Consider the following 17,950-nt stretch of genomic DNA (forward strand, 5'->3'; position numbering starts at 1 on the left):
TGAAATAATGTTGATAATAGTAACCCAAATTACCCTGAAAGGCAAGACTTTTGTGACCCTTTTCACAGATTAAATCCTGAAACTCAGGGAGATAAGGATAATTCTTCCTAACCATAAAATCTGTAAGAATTTATGGTTAAGGCTGGTGCGGTGGCGCATGCCCATAATCCCAGAGGCTTGGGAGGCGGAGGCAGGACAAAGACAAAGACAAAGACAGCCTAAGCAACTCAGTGAGGAGCTAAGCAACTCAGTGAGACCCTGTCTCTAATAAAATACAAAATAGGGCTGGGGATGTGGCTAGGTGGTCTAGTGCCCCTGAGTTCAATCCCTGGTACCAAAAAAAAAAAAAAAAAAAAAGAATTTATGGTTAAGAATCCAATTAAAACTAGGCAGACAAGCAAATTATTGAATAGTCTTTTTTTTTTTCCTTACATGTATCATAGTACCCCAGAAACCATCTTTCCTGATCTCTAAATTAAAGCGGCTGTTTGAGTGTATCCTCTGGCCAGACCATTTTTTCCGTAAACCCAGAAGGCTAAATCCACTCAGTTGGCTTCTGATCTTCTGAACTCTGATCTTGTGCAGTGGTAAGGGTTTCTCGAAATACAAATATTTGATTTTTGGAAGCAGCACCACTCTTGGGAGGTTAATAATATCCACATTTGCACTCTTTCAGGTTAAAAGGTGTCCTGTGGGTGAGAGTAGGGGTGTTGACTGGTGACGAGTTCTTGCTTCCCCGATGTTGAAGAATAACACCAAAGAAGCATGCTGAGGCAAGGTCAGAGTAGAAATTAGAAGTGTATTAAAGGACAGCAGAAAAGACTTCTCCCCAAGGAAGAAGGGGACCCAAGAGGTGGAATCCGTGGAAGTGCGGTTGTTTCCCCTTTTTATAGTTTTGGTGATGGAATGTAGGTTGGAAGGGTTAGGACATAGGTGGGCCAAAAGGGCGGGCAGGAAGGACTTTTGGGATGGGCTTATCACTTCTCTGGGATGGGCTATCTCCAAATCTGCTGGGGGCTGTTCATTAACACTTCTTTGAGGTGGACTTTGGCCTAGGGCCTCTTCTGGACTTCATTAACATTCCATGAGTTGTCCTGTGTTTTCCCTGAGTCATTCCCAGCATGGCCTCCATTTTAGATTTCACTGGGTATTAGACCCGATTTACCTAATTACACTGACTACCTAACTTTAAATCTGGCTTCAGGGCAGTGTCCCTCCCAGTTGTCACTTCATGCTAGTACTGGCAGAAAAAGGAAAAAGCTGTCCAAGCGGCTGGGAGACCTCCAACAAGCCATGGGTGTCTGGAGAACAGGAGCCTTTGGAGAGAGCTCTCTGAAATAATGAATGTGTACCTGCCACCGGTGCTTAAGTGTAGGAAGCCTTTGAACCAAAGTGTGTGTGTGTGGGGGGAGGGGGCTGCGATGCGGGCGAGGGCCCCCAGGGCGAGAACCAGTCCCAAGACCATGCCCCTTGAAAACCTCCTGGGAGCGCCTTCCTGGTCTGGGGTCAGGATGGTCTGGGAGGTAGGGAGGTCAGGGGCAGGGTCAAGGTCATAGGTACAGGGTGGACAGGAGACCTCTTTTGGTCTGAGCATTTTGATCTCCTTTTGTGCATTCCCGGTGGCAGAAGATCTTGGCCTGTAGGAGACTGACCCGACAACCTCCTCCCGTGTTTTAAGGGATATCTCTTAAAACCAGGAGGCTGGATGCGGGCGCATTCTGCTGTTTGACTGCATTGCCCCTCTAGCCGCTCGGCCTGTATCGCCTCGGCTTTCTTCTTAGTGAGGCTGGGAAACCGACTGCGCACGTCGGTCGCCGGCACCTATTCGGCTCGCTGCGCGCGTGCGTTCTCTCCAGAGTGCAGGCTGCGCGGGGTTGGGGGACACAGTCGGGGCGGAGTTGGCGGCAGCCGGGGGCAGGCACTTTTGAGCTGGAAGGGAGGAGCGACCTATTTCCTGAATCGCTTGCAAACCCCAGAGCCGAGGCGTGGGGAATTCGGCCCGCGCTGCGCCACGATGTCGGGGGGATCAGCCAAGAGCCTGGCAAAGGGTGAGGCCTGCCCGCCGCCAGGAGTGGGTGATCTCGGTGCCCCCGGGCCGCGTGTTGGGTGAGGCTACTCCGGGAGCCGAGTCGTGCGGATGGGGAACGGCCCGGGCTGTGGCGCGGGGTTCTTTCGGTGGCGTCTGGGGGGGACCGCGGGAGGCTGAAGGTCGCTGATGCCGGGACCCTAACACCTCTGCTTCTTCCCGGCAGGAAGCGCGCCCCCGGGGCCTGTCCCGGAAGGCTTGATCCGCGTCTACAGCATGAGGTTCTGTCCTTATGCCCAGAGGACGCTGTTGGTCCTGAAGGCCAAAGGAATCGAGTAAGAAGGGAGGCACCAGGCACTCCCTGATCCTGCAGGGAGACGACTGCGGCGGGCGGCAGGGCTGGGAATTTTGGAGAGTGCATTTGGAGATCTTTTTGTGTTTTACGACAATCTATTGTCAGCCTTTTGTGGGGAATATGGCAGATTACAGACCCTTTCCTCAAGGGGGAAAAATGGCACAGACTCCCCTAGTTTAGGACAGCTCATTCCATATTAACCAATATTTTATAAAGAATTGGAAAAGCCAAAGGTGCAGTAAAAGTTAGTGATTTGCCGAAGATCTCTCTTGGATAAGATCACTGGCGATCATTGGCAGCAGTTGTTTAGCTCTGGTAGGTCCCAGGTTCCTGGTTCCGTATTTTCTGCTTTCACACCCTAGTGACTATTCATTCTTGTCTGGTTATTACTCATGGGTGCTCTATGGAACCTTCCGAAACAGTAATTTGCCCTAATACAGGTTTGACCCTCCTTGGAAGAGCGCTGAGTTAAATGTCCTGGGCACACCCGGGTAGATTGTGTTGTTACTTAGTCAACATAAAAGAAAGTGTCTGGGGCTGGGGTAGTAGCTCAGTGATAAAGCGCTTGCCTAGCATGTGTGAACCCCTGGGTTCGATCCTTAGCACCACATATAAATAAGTAAAATAAAGTTCCATTGACAACTAAAAGTATATATATGAAGTGTCTGTGTCTAAAAATTCCATCTTTTGCATAGCCTCATTATTTAAACTATCAGTTGTTGACTGATGGGTTATTCATAATGGACAGGTCACTTGGTTTTTCTGATGCCTGGTATCCATTGGAACAACTTCCCTTCCAGTGACCTGGGGAATCTTTTGAACCTTTATTAGATATCAGTGGTGTAGAAGGCTCTGTGGAAATTTAAAACAACATTCTTAAAGGAGTTTTTCTTCTATGGGCTTAGAGTTTGTAATTTTAATCATCTAAGGGGAAAATTGGTTAAGCAGACAGTTCTCCTGAAAAGAAATGTAAGATGCTTTTGAAAGAAAAATTATTTTTGGATTAGCTACTACTTCCCTAAGACTTGCATTTCATTTGGATAAAATTATGATTTTGAGAACATAAAATGTTCATTATTTAGTAATGCTTGTCTAAAACACTGTAATCTTTGCTGTAATCTTTCATTCCAAGAAAGATTAAAACTGGATTAAAAAAAACATTTCTTATACTTATGTGATGGATAATCCAGAAGTAGGACATAAATGGATTCAGGGGATCAAAATCATGAGTTATGTGACTCCCTCTGGAATCTTAGGTTGAAAACATCTGTCTTACTGAGACAGTTTTCTAAGGAAAAATGAAATTATTTTACCATAATAGTGGGGAGGGAGGCTCTAGTGGGGGAGGTAATACCTTTCAGGTAGTGCATACAGTAGAGATCTACTATGTTCATGGATCAGTTTTAACTTTGAACCCCAGGAAACTTTTACTGGTGAAGTACTAGATTTTTACCACATGATGTAACTATTCAATTAACGGTTTTCCCTAAAAGGTATATCTTCCAACTTTGGGAGTGGGGGTACAGGTACATTGCTGGCTCAAAATGCCAGGCTACCAAAATGCATGTGTATTCTGAGAGACTTCTTGATGGCAAAAGCCCAGGATCTACCTTTTGTTTTCATAATATAAATTTTCAAAAAATGTTGATTATTCTTTGGCAGGGATTCCTGTTTTTCCTCATAATTGGCTGGAATGTGAATGCATTCAGTATTGTGTCAGCACATGAGCCTTTTAATACACACACACACACACATACACACACACGTTCAAATTGATTATTCGTGTGTTTCTACAGAGGTTTACTTATTTAAATTCTCACACCAAATACTGTTCTAGCTACTGCTATGCATGGAGAAACAGGATGTTGGTGTCTATTACTTTTGAGTAATTCTTCTATTTGACACTAATCCAGCTTTGACAATTATATAAACCTGGTTTTAACAATTACATGACATTTGCCCTTCTTTTATTTCTTCTGTAATCTCTCAAGCAAGATACATGGTAGTTCTAATTTCAGTCTGAAAACAGCCTGGACTTCACCTATTTTCTTCCTTTTTTGATTTAACTTGTATGCTTTAAAACTAGTTACATTTTAAAAAGCGTAACAACTCATGGCGATTTAACTTGAAAGTTTATTTTGTGAGTGAATTTTTTAAGATCCCTTAATACCCTTGGGGGGAAAAAAAGCAAGTTGTTTTTTTTTGGTTGTTGTTGTGTTAAATTCAGAGTAATTGAATCAAAGTGAAAGAAACTGAATTTTATCATGTTAATTTTCATATGGTGTGTAGTGGATACAATTCAATTAGATGCCCATTTCTTTGAGATCAATATCAGGATCTCAAAGAGATATTAGCACTCTTACACAATTGGTCTAATGCCAATATCTACTCAATATGTGACAACATAGATGGACCTTGAGAACCTTATGCTAAGTAAAATAAATCACACAGATAAATACTACATGATTCCACTCATAGGAAGTGGAATAGTCAAAACAGTTGACTAGTCAAAATAGTCATATTACTTTTATTTTTAATTTTTATTTATTTGTTTAGGTATTAGGGATTGAACTTAGGTGCTTTACCATAAAGTTACATTCCCAGCCCTCTTTAAATTTTTTTGAGACTGGCCCACACTAAGTAGCCAAGGCTGGCTCAAACTTGTGATCCTCCTGCCTTTGCCTCCCAAATAGCTGGGATTACAAGTGTGTGCCACCACAGCCAGCTAAAATATTCAAATTCTTAAAACAAACAACAACAACAAAAAAACTGGTATGGAGAAAATCAAGGCAGAAATAACACCTAAAATTTGGGTCTTGAAGTAAGTAGATGGTGGGACTTAAAAATTTATACAGAAATACAGAAAATGGTTCAGTCTCTTCATAGTCTTGTATCTTTCAGGCATGAAATCATCAATATCAACCTGAGAAATAAGCCTGAGTGGTTCTTCAAGAAGAATCCCCTGGGTTTAGTGCCAGTTCTGGAAAACAGTCAGGGTCAGTTGATCTCTGAATCTACCATCACTTGTGAGTACCTGGATGAAGCATATCCTGGGAAGAAGCTGTTGCCGGATGATCCTTATGAAAAAGCTTGCCAAAAGATGGTCTTTGAGTTATTTTCTAAGGTGGGTATACAAGGAATTTCAGTTTCTATTTGAAAATGCTTTGTTTTTTAAGTAAATCAACACTGTCATTTATGATGGGAGTGGAAGACAATAGAGCAATATGCTCTTGTCAGCTCTTGTCCTTCCATGATCTGGTTCCCTCTTACCTCTCCAAAGTGTTCCCTTTTCACTCTTCTGAACATTTTGTTTTCTAGTCATTCTGCACTTTTCCCATACTTGCAACCTTCTCTTTCTCAGCTCTTGCTGGACAAGTCTCTCAGTCTCACCTGGCCTGGTTATTCCCCAGGCATCTTTCACATATCTGCCTGGGTATTGCTACCTTCCAGGTGTCTGTCTGGGCTGGTCAGTGCTCTACTCTGTGTCCCAGATATGCTCACTTCCCTGTTGTGACACTTGGCCCTCGTAATTACCTGCCATTTGCCCATGTATTGCACTGGCAATGTGAGCTCTGTGAGTGTGGAGGCTGTGTTTTGATCACTCTTGGTCCACTGCTTGCATTTGTGACCAGCTTGGCTACTTGCACATTGTGTGACTCTGAGCAAGTTACTTGTTACTTGCCTCTTAAGTTCATCATTTTTAATTATTTATTTAGTTAGTTCATCATTTTCAAATAAGTATAATAATTGTTCCCATCTCATGAGGTAAAAATCAATTAATATGAAACACCTAGAGCAGAGTCTGTCTCATGGGACCTACTCAGTGTTAGCTCTTGTTACAGTCATAGCATCTAGCAGTGAGCATCAACTGTGTTGGCCCTAACTCTCAGCTGACTGAATAAATGGAATCCCTTAAGAAATGTTTACATCATAATTAGCATCAATGTGGATTTGTTAACAATTAGTATCAGCAAAGAAAAACCAGTGGATGTATATGTAGATACCCAGAATAGCAATGTCCTACTACATCCCTTTAAACATTATTACCTTGGTAACATGGTTAGTATATAAAGGAATGCTTTGCCTCTAAAGAAAGAATGTGTTTTAAAAATATGTAAAATATGAGAGATTTATAGGGAGATCTTCTTGTTTTAGGAGATATTGCAAAGGTATAGGGAAGGAGGAGAGAATCATGTGGCTTCCCAGGATAAGAGTCAAAGAAAAGCAGAGTGGCTGCTGTTAAAGTTGGTGGAAAGGGAATGTGACTTTTACAAGAAATGTTGGGGTGTTTAAAAATTGGTACCAAAATTCATTGTACCGTCCAAAAAGAAAATGAGCATGAAAAGTAAAGCTGGAGATTCCCACCATTATTTCCCTGTTCACTTTCAAAAAAAGATGGCTTATGATCCTGCTCTCCTGGCCACAGCTCATTAGTCCAGAAATAAACCCCAATCCCGCCTTGCCAAACCTTGCTAGTCATCTTCTCTCCTGGAAATTTAGAAATTAGACACAGAAACTAATTTAGTAAAGGTGTTAAGGAAAAAAAAAACAGTGGATGTGTGTGTGTGTGTGTCAGTATAAATCTGTATAAAATAGATAAAGGAGATTTGAAAAATCAAAGCCACAGAAGTTCATCTTTAGGGGAAGCAAAAATGAAAGAGCATTGAGTGGAAACTGATATACGGAAAACAAGAAGAGACAAAAGGTAAGGCAAGTGAAGATGGAAATGCAGACAGAACCAGCAAGTCAGGTAGAGATGGAAATGCAGACAACTGTTGCCTGCAAATCTTCAGTTCCAAAAGGGCAAGCTGTACTGACATTGATGGGATTTCATGAGATTCTAATGTTTTTACAAGTGCCTGTTTATTTAAATCGGATTAAGTGTGCTTCTCTGAATGAGATCTTAAAGACCAAATATTAAAATACAGAAATAATGAGCATGAAAAGTAAAATTAGAGATTCAGTGCTTCCACTACAAGCATTGAAGCATCTGACACTACACCTGTCATGTCTTTAGGTAATCCCGTTTGTACCACCTCTTTATGTAGAAAGGTAGAACTCAGAAAAATCCTTTTCCCCAGTTCCCTCTACCACTGGGGCCATTGCCTGTGACCAAGGTTCTTCCTATCACACACATGTTAGCATTCAATTCAGACATGATATGAAGCTTGGTGAGGGTCGCTGTTGCTGCTGGTGGCAGAGCTTCCAGCTCTCAGGTGCATGAGCTGTAACATTAATGCTCAGCTGGCACTGGCAGCAGTGGGCACCTCCCATTAGGCCAGTTCTCAGATTTTGGAATGTTCTTAGATCCAGGTCTGTTTATTTGGCCTCCCAACAATCCTTTTTTTTTTTTAATTTTATTTTTTTTATTAATTGTTCAAAACATTACATAGCTCTTAACATATCATATTTCATACATTTGATTCAATTGGGTTATGAACTCCCATTTTTACCCCGTATACAGATTGCAGAATCACATCGGTTACACATCCACGTTTTTACATACTGCCATACTAGTGTATGTTGTATTCTGCTGCCTTTCCTATCCTCTACTATCCCCCCTCCCCTCCTCCCAACAATCCTATGAGCAATTCATAAAATCCTAACCAACATATCATCTTAGTCTACAAAACTGTTTCTAAGATCATCCTGTGGCCTTTGTTAATGTAGGGACTTGGTGCACCTGAGACATTTTTGGAATATCATATTATGAGAATTTTATTGTTTTTTTGTTTTTGTACTGGGATTGAAGCCAGGGGCACTTTGCCAATGAGCTCCATCCTCAGCCCTTTTGATTTTTTTATTTAGAGACAGGTTCTCACTAAGTTCCTTAGGGCCTAAATTAATCATGTTTTTATGTAGGAGTGCTAAGATAGTGAGCCTCAAACTGATTCACTAAGAAATCATTCTCTGCCTAGGTACCATCTTTGATGGCAAACTTTATTAAAGGGCAAAATAAAGAAAACTGGTCTGGCCTAAAAGAAGAATTGAAGAAAGAATTCAGCAAGCTAGAGGAGGTAATCATTTCTCATAGCTTTGATCATGATACAAGATACTCTATATCTACCTCCTTTTCCTTTTACTCTTTTTTTCATACTTCCATTTCCCAAGTCACTTTATGGCAATTAGGAAGAATTCAAAATAAAAAAATTAAAGTTGATTGCTGTAAGATGTTCTGCTTATAATATAAACCCAAATACCCAAAAGCACTGTCAAAGGTTTGTTTTTAAAATACTTTGTTAAATTGTCATTAAAATAACAAAGAGAAAAATATTATACACATCTCCACAATTTGACACCTGTTTCCATTTTTACATTCTTGTTTCCAGTCTTTTTCTATATTTTTAAAAAATGTGATCAGAGCATGGATGTCATTGTGTTTTCCCCCCACTTGGTATTATATAATAAAACTTTTCTCACTGCAAAAAGATTGCCATGAACCACACAAACACTTAAGGAAGCCCAGATGTGTTTTGTCTTTTTTGGAGAGGCTGTAATATAGGCTTGAGAAAGAGCCTTCCTTTAGCCTTGAGATATTCCATTCATACACAGCCTTAAGTTTTACTGAGAGAATTCACACTTGCTGTCATTTATGGAAATGAGTACCGAAGTTTACTGTGAGTTTTTTCTGAAACATTTTTCATGGAGTTTCAATTTGCTAATTTTTAAAAAAATCATGAGTGTTTAATTTTTTTGGCATCTGTTACATCTACTGAAATGTTCACAGAATTCTCCCCTTTTATCTGGTGAATGTGATGCTACTGATAATTTTTCTGGTGTCTAACCAAACTAGCATAACTGAGATAAAACCTTCTTGTTCTCAATGGATTTTCCTGTGTATTGTAGTTCATAAAGCTAATATAATCGTTAATAAAGTTTTGTACATGTGTTCCTAACTGAACTGACCCATAATCTATTCTCACAGTATCTTCAATTGTTTTGTTGTCTGGAAATAGTCTAACTTCTTTTTTCTTGTACTGGGTATTGAAGCCAGAGGGGTGCTTTCTCACTGGGGGTACATCTCCAGCCCTTTTTATTTGTTTGAGACAGTCTGTCCTGGACTTATGCATGCCATCTTGTCTCGGCTTTCTGAAGAGCTGGGATTACAGGCTAATCTAACCTCTTAAAATGGGTTGGGTAATGTTCCCTATTTTTTCTAATCTGGCTGTTTCTGTAAAACATTTGAGCCTGGTATCTTTTTTTTGCAGAAGTAGATTTTTCATACCAGTTAAATTTTCTTAATGGTAATTGATGGGGGCAGGGGTTATATTTCTTCCTGAATAATTTTATATTCTTCTGTTGGACAGTGTAAAAGCTGCAAAGATGCAGAACATAATTCTTTAGATGATTACATTTTAGTAGTATTTACTGAGATGAATAGTTGGGTAGATATAATCAATCAAAAATGCATAATGTTACATGGGCCCTAAGAAAAATTCTGGAGTTTATTTATAAAGGGAAATATTTCTTGGTGCTTGTTTAGTTAGCCAGACAAGAGTCTCAATTTTCCCCTTTGGCAAAACCCTAATGTCAATTCACTTTCTTAAATTTCAGAAACATCCTGTTTGTGCTTGGTTTTCAAGTAATTGTCATCTGTTTTACAGTCTTTTTCCTGTATATTTCCATATGTTTAATCCAGTCTATTTCTGGTATATTGAAGACATTTCTTAATTGAAAAACTGCAACCAGAGAAGCACCCAAAGCATATGAGTACTACATGATGGATTTTCTCAAAGTGAACACAATCATGGTAGCAGACCCATATCAAGAACCAGAATATTAGTTTGGGTTCTTTTTGTGCTTTATACAAATGGAATGATATAATACATACTCTTTTGGATTTAATGTCTTTCATTCAATATTAAGTTTACGTTGTGTAGTTCTTTCCTGTTCTTTGGTACAGTGTTCTACAGTTTGACTACACCACAACCTATCTAATGTAATCCCAATTAACATTTTCACATTTGAACTATTACAGAATTTTGATTGACTTATGTTACATTTCCAAGTAGAACTGCCAGGTTACAGAGTATGCAAGCTGCTAAAACCTGGTTATACCAATTTACACTCCTACCAGCAGTGGTTCCATCTTGTTCATTTTAGCCATTCTGACTGATACACAGTGCAATTGCTTTTTTTTTTTTTAAAAAAAAAAAAAAGAGAGAGAGAGGTAGAGAGAGAGAGAGAGAATTTTAATATTTATTTTTTAGTTATCAGCGGGCACAACATCTTTGTGTGTGGTGCTGAGGATTGAACCCGGGCCGCATACATTCCAGGCAAGCGCGCTACTGCTTGAGCCACATCCCCAGCCCCAGTGCAATTGCTTTTTAGTTTTAATTTCATTTCCATGACAACTAATGTAGTCGAGCCCCTTTCAAATGATTATTGGCCATCTGGACATCCTCTTGCTCATTTTTCTAATGAATTTTTTGCCATTTTTCTTACTGACTCCCAGTTATTTCTACATTCTGCATGTAAGTCCTGCATTTTACAGGAATCTTATGCTTTGTGACCTGTTTTTCTCCATTTTTCAGATTATTTTGTTCATCGTTTCATTTTATGCCAATCCAATGGACTCTAAAGCTGTTTAAACTTTTGATCAGACAAAAACCCAACTTGGATATGTCAAAATAAGAGATGTTGCTCTCATATGCTTTTCTTAATTTGCCTTCATTGTTTCTGATGATGATTCTTACTAGATGCACAAATTACCAGTACTCTTTATGTTTTTAATGTTCAGGTTCTGACTAATAAGAAGACAACCTTCTTTGGTGGCAATTCTGTGTCTATGATTGATTATCTCATCTGGCCCTGGTTTGAACGGCTGGAAGCAGTGGAGCTAAATGAGTAAGACCTTCAAATATTACGTCCATGATTTAGAAAAGTTGAAATAGTACACATTGTACTTTTTTCTGAACAAATAAAAGTTAAAAAGAATGAAGTTAAAATATTTAATACAACTGGTATGCATGAAAACAGACAGGAGGGTCCCATGCTATCTAAAACAAGTCATATACTTACATTTGCTACTCCTTGGAGGGTGGGAAATTTCTGTGACATGGAATAAAATGATTCATAATTTACTTCTTCCCTCTGGATTAAAAATCCATAGGATGCACATTTTTATAAGGATGTTTTGCAGGATTCTATGACCAGGGTTGACCTCCCAATTACCAATAAGATTTCCACGCTATTTTCTAAAATGTTTTTTGAGCTTTGTCAGCCAGCCACCCTGACATTCTCCCACTACTTAGAGACTACAGCTATTTAGGATTACTTTTTAGTCACAATCTGGTGATAGAATAATTAAAATTTAACATTCTTATTTGTCTTCCAAATTCTCTCTTAAAAAGCTATCAGTCTCTCAGTTTGGACAAGTGCTTATGCAAACTGAGCAAGTCACTTTACTCTCAGATTCCTGTTCTATAAAACAAAGAGCTCTGTGATACCTTTAAAATCTAATAGTCTGTGATTACATGCACTTTAAGGAAATGTTTTTAATCTTTAAAAAGGTTAGAGGAAAACAAAATTAAACTGCAGACAAGGATAATGATCTTTAGAAGATTTTGTGATGCCAATCTAGTTTACCTAGCTCACACCTTTTTCTGTCTTCCTTCCACAGGTGTGTAGCCCACACTCCAAAACTTAAGCTCTGGATAGCAGCCATGAAGAAAGATCCCACAGTATCAGCCCTCCTCCATGATGTGAAGACTCATCAAGGATTCTTGGGCCTCTACTTACAGAACAGCCTGGAGGCCTTTGACTATGGGCTCTAAAGTGGGCAAAAATCAGCACTGAAGTTATGTCTAATATTTTACTTCACCTATGTGTATAATAACATGCTTTCGTTTTATCAAGTGCATTCCATTGCCTCATTTGACTAATTTGACATATGATCTAACTAAGGAGTCTCCTCAAGGCCCTCCTAGAGAAATGTAAATGCATTTTCTATCTCAAAATACTCAAATGACTTTGGGGGTTCTATCATTATCTGTGCTGAAAATCCCAAAACTAACATCTCTGGTGAGATCTGGACTTTATAGATTTCTATGTCCTCATAGGAAATTACCAACGAGACAACCTACTGTCATCTCAAGAGATGCCCTGTCAAGTTTCCTGTCTTTTGGTTTCTGGGAAATCTCCCTCATTCTTTCCTTTCCATCATCCATTTAATCTCACTCTCTCCACATCACCTTATAACTGAATGGCCTGTTTGGTCTCCCAGCCTCCAATCTCCTTCAAGTCCATTCTTCCAAATCCCCATACTGGACACACAGTAGGTGTTAAATAGTGGGAAGACCACATTGATCAATTCAGTATATAAGGCTGTATAAATAATAGGTAATGTCCCCACTGAGAAATATTAATGACATCTTCCATAGTTTCCAGAGTCCAGTGGATTTCTATTTTTATCACCACTTCACCGCCAGGAGTAGGCAGATCAGAGAGCCTCATTTTGTTCTAAACTAGTCCCGAGGGTAAATGAGGTCTTAAGACGCTGGCAGAAGGATCTGGAGAACACATCCAGGACACTGTTCTTACCATCACAATCAAGGGGCTGCCTTCCTGCCCCCAAAGTCTGGTTTCCTGTACTTAGGCTCAGATTTGCTGAGGAGGAAAATGTCCGAATGGTTAGGTCTGTTAAGAGTGCCTAAGAATCACCCACGACTCAGCGCTGCATTTCCGATTTAATAGGTCCTGGGTGGGCCGCGAGTTCTAAATTGGGAATCAGTTCCCCGCCCCATGATGATGTGGGGGCCGCACCCTGAGAGGCACCTGAGAACCGGTTGACTTCACAAACGGCCTCTGACTCCTGCCCTCAGCCGCTCCAACGCTCCAGCCGCCGGCGTATCCATCTCTGCCGCCGTCGTCAGCCCGCCCCGCCAGGCGCGGCGGCTCCCGGCGAGTTTTCAAACAAAGTGTAGCCGGGTCCTGTGGGGCCACGACCAACCACTACCCGGTTTCACCTTAGGCCAGCCATAGTGATTAGGCCCTCCACTTCGGTATCAGAGCTGTAACGCAGCCTCCCATTGGCTCTTCTCAGCACTGTTCGGCAGGCACTTCCAAAAGCTCTGAGGATTGGCTAAAGCTCTGGACCCTGCGGCCAGTTGGCGGGTAGGATCACGTGAGAAGGGGCGTGTCCCACCTGGGCCCCGCCTCCCTCTGCGCCACCACCCCTCCCCATCCATTTCCGGCGGTCAGGCGCCTTGAGGTTCCGTGAGGGCGTGTCTCCTCTCACCTCTCCCCGGAGGGTTGGTGTGGCCTTCGTTGTGTTGGAAGACCAGAGGGGTCTGAGGTCATTTCTGAACTTTAAGATATTCATGAATTTTAGGGCCCAGAATAGCATCGCGAACTTTTTAAAAATTTTGCATTTTAACACTTTTAGTTAAAGCCCAATTATTTAACCTTCACCAGTGTTTCATCAGAGAATTTAACGTAAAACAAAAACAACAACAAAACAAAACAAAAATACAAGGGTTATAATCCAAGAATAAAGAACAGGCCTTTAAATCAAATATTTTTAAGTCAGGTTAATTTGTTCTTATTTTTCTCATTTGGCTGGAGACGGGCGAAGACCCCAGATCACTAGGTACTCAAATCTGAAATGCAGCATCTCTAGTTGCGCTACACTGCATGATTAGGGTACAAGCAGGCAGGGGAATTTAATTTCTTGGACTATCCTGTCATTTTGAAGACTGAAAGTCTTTCCTGCTACATGAAAACGATAATAAAAATAATAGCTAATGTTAAATTCTTACTAGGTGACAGGTGCGTGCTAAGTATTAAATGCTCTCATCCCGTGTCTGATTAGAATACCAGTGCATAGAAAGTTTTTTATAATTTGCCCAAGGTCACCCAGCTATTAAATGCTGAAGAGGAGATTCAAATTCAGTCAGTACTCTTTAGAGTCAGTACTACTGTTGTTAATGTAACAGATTACATATGTCTCTGCCCCTAGACTCTTTTTATTCAACAACTTAGCATTTGGAGGTCGAGTCAGGAGATGATAGCACAGTCAGCCCTCCTTATCCAGGAGCCCCACATCTGCAGAATCAACCAACGTTGGATAGAAAATATTTGGGGGGGCGGGGAAAGACCTCAATCTGTACTGAATATGACAGACTTTTTATAATTATTTCCAAAGCAATTCAGTAGAACGACTATTTACATATCATTTGCATTGTATTAGGTATTTTAACTAAAAATGATTTAATTTATATAGGAGGATATGCAAGATTATGTGAAAATAATATGCCATTTTATTATTTAAGAATCTTGAACAGCTGTGGATTTGGGTATCCAAGAGAGTCCTTGGCCAAATCTGTGTGAATATGTAGGGATGACTATATCACTTTTTTTGCCACATCATTATTGTGCCTGAAATTTAATAGGAGATATTGATATTTCTTTTCCAAACTCAATGTGTTTTGTTTGATTTTTACAAATATTTGACTTGCTCATGTTAGAATCTTGAATTTTGCTTTAGCTTATTTGAATGTTATATGTTAAGTTTTTTTCTTTGATGCCTCAAGTTGTAAAGAGACATAGGTATAGGAAAATATATTTAAACACTTAAAAGACAAGTCTCCTTTGACTCTACTTGCCCAAGTGGGAAGATGACGTTCTTCCTCTAATAATTTTAGTGATCTTATTGAATATGTCCCCAAACAAATTCATTAAAGCACAGAATTCCCTATGACCCTCACTTCCTGGAAACAAATGATGACTATAGACATATTTGAGGGTAGAACCTGTTTCCTAGTTTATCTTGCTCTATGAACTCCATGAACAATAACTGAATACCCAGTATTATAATCTTACATGTGAGGAGCACTTCTGAAATATTTTTTAAAAATTTCTTTAATAGCATCGCGAACTTTTTAAAAATTTTGCATTTTAACAGTTTTAGTTAAAGCCCAATTATTTAACCTTCACCAATGTTTCATCAGAGATGGATACAGAACCTTTATTTTATTTATGTTTATGTGATGCTGAGAATCGAACCCAGTGCCTCACATGCTAGGAGCCTATACCACTGAGCCACAATTCCAACCCCTCTTCTGAAATATTAAAAAGGAAAATCCTCTAGTTTCTTCTCTCAGTGGTGGGCATGACAAAAATTTTTGAAAAATTGTAAAATACGAACTCTACTTTTTCTCAAGGTAAACTCATGTAAACAATTGAAGAAATTATTTTTGTGGTGGCATTCTTCTCCTAAAAGACTAAGTCATTAATCAGCCATGATTAAAGATCCCTACATTTTCAAAACAGATTTAGTTATATTTGAAGTGGCTGGAAACCTATTTGGAGCAGGTTTAAGATGGCCTCATTACAGTTTGTCTCATGCTTGAATGGATTGGTATAATAGAAGTATAAATATGAAATAATATAGAAGGAAAGTTTGCAAAGAGGATTCCAAAGAGGTACCTACTGGATCTTTAAAAAAGAAGTAAGCTTAAAGGTCATAATTAAAATCTTTCTAGGGAAACGATAGTGTTCAGTGGTAAGATCAAAAACCACATTACTGAAATGTAGCCTGCAGCATTTAACCTACTCAATTGCCATTAAACTGGTAACTGGTGAAACAAATATTGTGAGTTGAATTTTAATTCTAATATGCTTAGCAAAACTGAATAACAGTATATCTCATCTATAGGGATACAAAGCTAGAATGTACTATACTATTGAAAATGTGTTCCTCGTCACTAGTATTTAATTAATTTTGAGGTGCACTAAGCTCTTACTATATTGATGATGCCTGTATGATCGCAGTCCACACTCACAATGAATCCATCTAGTAGATATTTTTAATGTTCTCACTGTACAGGGGAAAGTCAGAGAACTTCCATAGCTGGTTTGAATGCCAAAGCCAGTTCTCACAGTCTGCCTTTCTGGCTCCACATTTTGAGAACTCTAACAGTATTGCTTCCTATCTGAAGAAGAAGAACATTTCCCATCCTTCTCTTTACTCACCTACCTACACTAAGTAGACCTAACTTCCCACATACAGGTACACTTATAATAAGCAACATTATCTAAATGTTCTTCTAAAGGATTTTATTTTCTTTAAAGAGGGAACGAAGAGAAAGAACTTGGAACTACATCCTCTGACATAGAACATTTTAATTTACAAATTAATTAATCAGTTAATTTCTCCATTGCTAATCCAATCATTGTGCTATAGACCACAGATGTCCAAGTTAAGGCCATTGAGCTAGATCCAGCCAACTGTTTTGGGTTTTTTTGTTGTTTTTGTTTGGTTGGGTTTTTTTTACAGCCCAAAGGGCTAAGAGTGTTTTTTTACATTTTAAAACATTAAAATACAAATGATAACTTATGACTTGAAATTCATCAATAGTGAACAACTAATGTACATATACAAGGACCTTTAATGATAATTTGTCAGTATGTATTCATGAATTGTAACAAATGTACCACTCTGGTTGGGATGTTGGCAGTCTGGGAAGCTTGCATGTGTGGGGTAGGGGATATATGAAAATCTTTATAACCCCTCTGCTTTGCTGTGAACCTAAAACTTCTCTGAAAATAAATGCTATTAAAAATATGAACGAAATTGAAATTCAGTGTCCATAAAGTTGCATTGGAAAACAGCCATCCTCATTCATTTATATATCATTTATGGCTGTTTTTACCCTACAAGAGTAAAGTAGTTGAGAACAGAAGGACCCAAAAGCCTAAAATATTTATCTAGGGAAGAATGTTTTCTAGCCATTCAGTCCATCATATCTAGAATATATTAAGCTACTGGTTGAGAGTGTTGCTTTAATCCTTCCATTTCTACTTAATAGTTATGAAGCTTTTGCCAAGTTTATAACTTTGTTAGCATCAGTTTTTTCATCCTTTAAAATGAACTAATACTTTTAGGACCATTTAAGGGTTAAGTGGATTAATACACATAAAGCACCAAATACATGTTACCAATAATTTATTTTTATTTTGAGGTTCCACTTTCCTCCTAGGGCCTTCCATTGGAAAATGTTGTTTATTAAAAATATACCTGTATGTGGGAAGTTAGGTCTAATTTGGTGTAGGTAGGTGAGTAAAGAGAGGGATGGGAAATGTTGTTCTTCTTCTGGGTATACTTCTCTCATCTATTTGAAATATGCAAGGGACACATTTATCTGACTCTTTATCTACCAGGAGCTCTGACATGATATGGTTATTTCCTATTTCTGTTTTACCATCCAATTTATCCTTTTTGATAGAAATTAGCTATATAACTTTATCTTCCAAAATGAAAATTTGTCAAATAGCAAGAACCAATTTGTCTTTTTCAACACCAGATTTTTGACATTTATGCATTTCTAAGTATCTATGCATTTATCCAAACATTTTCGATATTCCCAAATTCTTATAAAGCCACATTGTTATCTAAGCTTATTTCATAATTGCGGAATGACAGTTAAAAATGTGATTGAGTCACTATTCTGAAGATTTTTATTTTGTACAAAAAATGTTTGCACTATTAAATAAGAAGTTCGGAATAGATTAGAATTCCAAAGGCCAAAAAGTGCCCATTCATAAACCTCTTAATAAGGTTCTGTTAT

At 39.1% G+C, this 17,950-nt stretch overlaps 1 protein-coding gene across 2 annotated transcripts; it reads left to right on the top strand.

The window, feature by feature from the left end:
- Positions 1-1,864: 1,864 nt before the first annotated feature.
- Positions 1,865-12,234, top strand: Gsto1 (glutathione S-transferase omega 1). 2 transcript variants are annotated; one of them, XM_026401155.2, is made up of 6 exons: positions 1,867-2,048; positions 2,253-2,361; positions 5,283-5,505; positions 8,300-8,398; positions 11,122-11,228; positions 12,004-12,234. In XM_026401155.2, exons 1-6 carry the CDS (start codon positions 2,015-2,017, stop codon positions 12,155-12,157), a joined length of 726 nt encoding a protein of 241 aa, XP_026256940.2. In that variant the 5' UTR covers positions 1,867-2,014; the 3' UTR covers positions 12,158-12,234. The 2 variants fall into 2 exon arrangements, with proteins under 2 accessions (XP_026256941.2, XP_026256940.2); XM_026401156.2 differs by lacking the exon at positions 8,300-8,398 and having other exon boundaries at positions 1,865-2,048.
- The last annotated feature ends 5,716 nt before the right edge of the window (positions 12,235-17,950 follow it).

This window comes from Urocitellus parryii, chromosome 5 (genome assembly GCF_045843805.1).
Source record: "Urocitellus parryii isolate mUroPar1 chromosome 5, mUroPar1.hap1, whole genome shotgun sequence".
Taxonomy (NCBI): domain Eukaryota; kingdom Metazoa; phylum Chordata; class Mammalia; order Rodentia; family Sciuridae; genus Urocitellus; species Urocitellus parryii.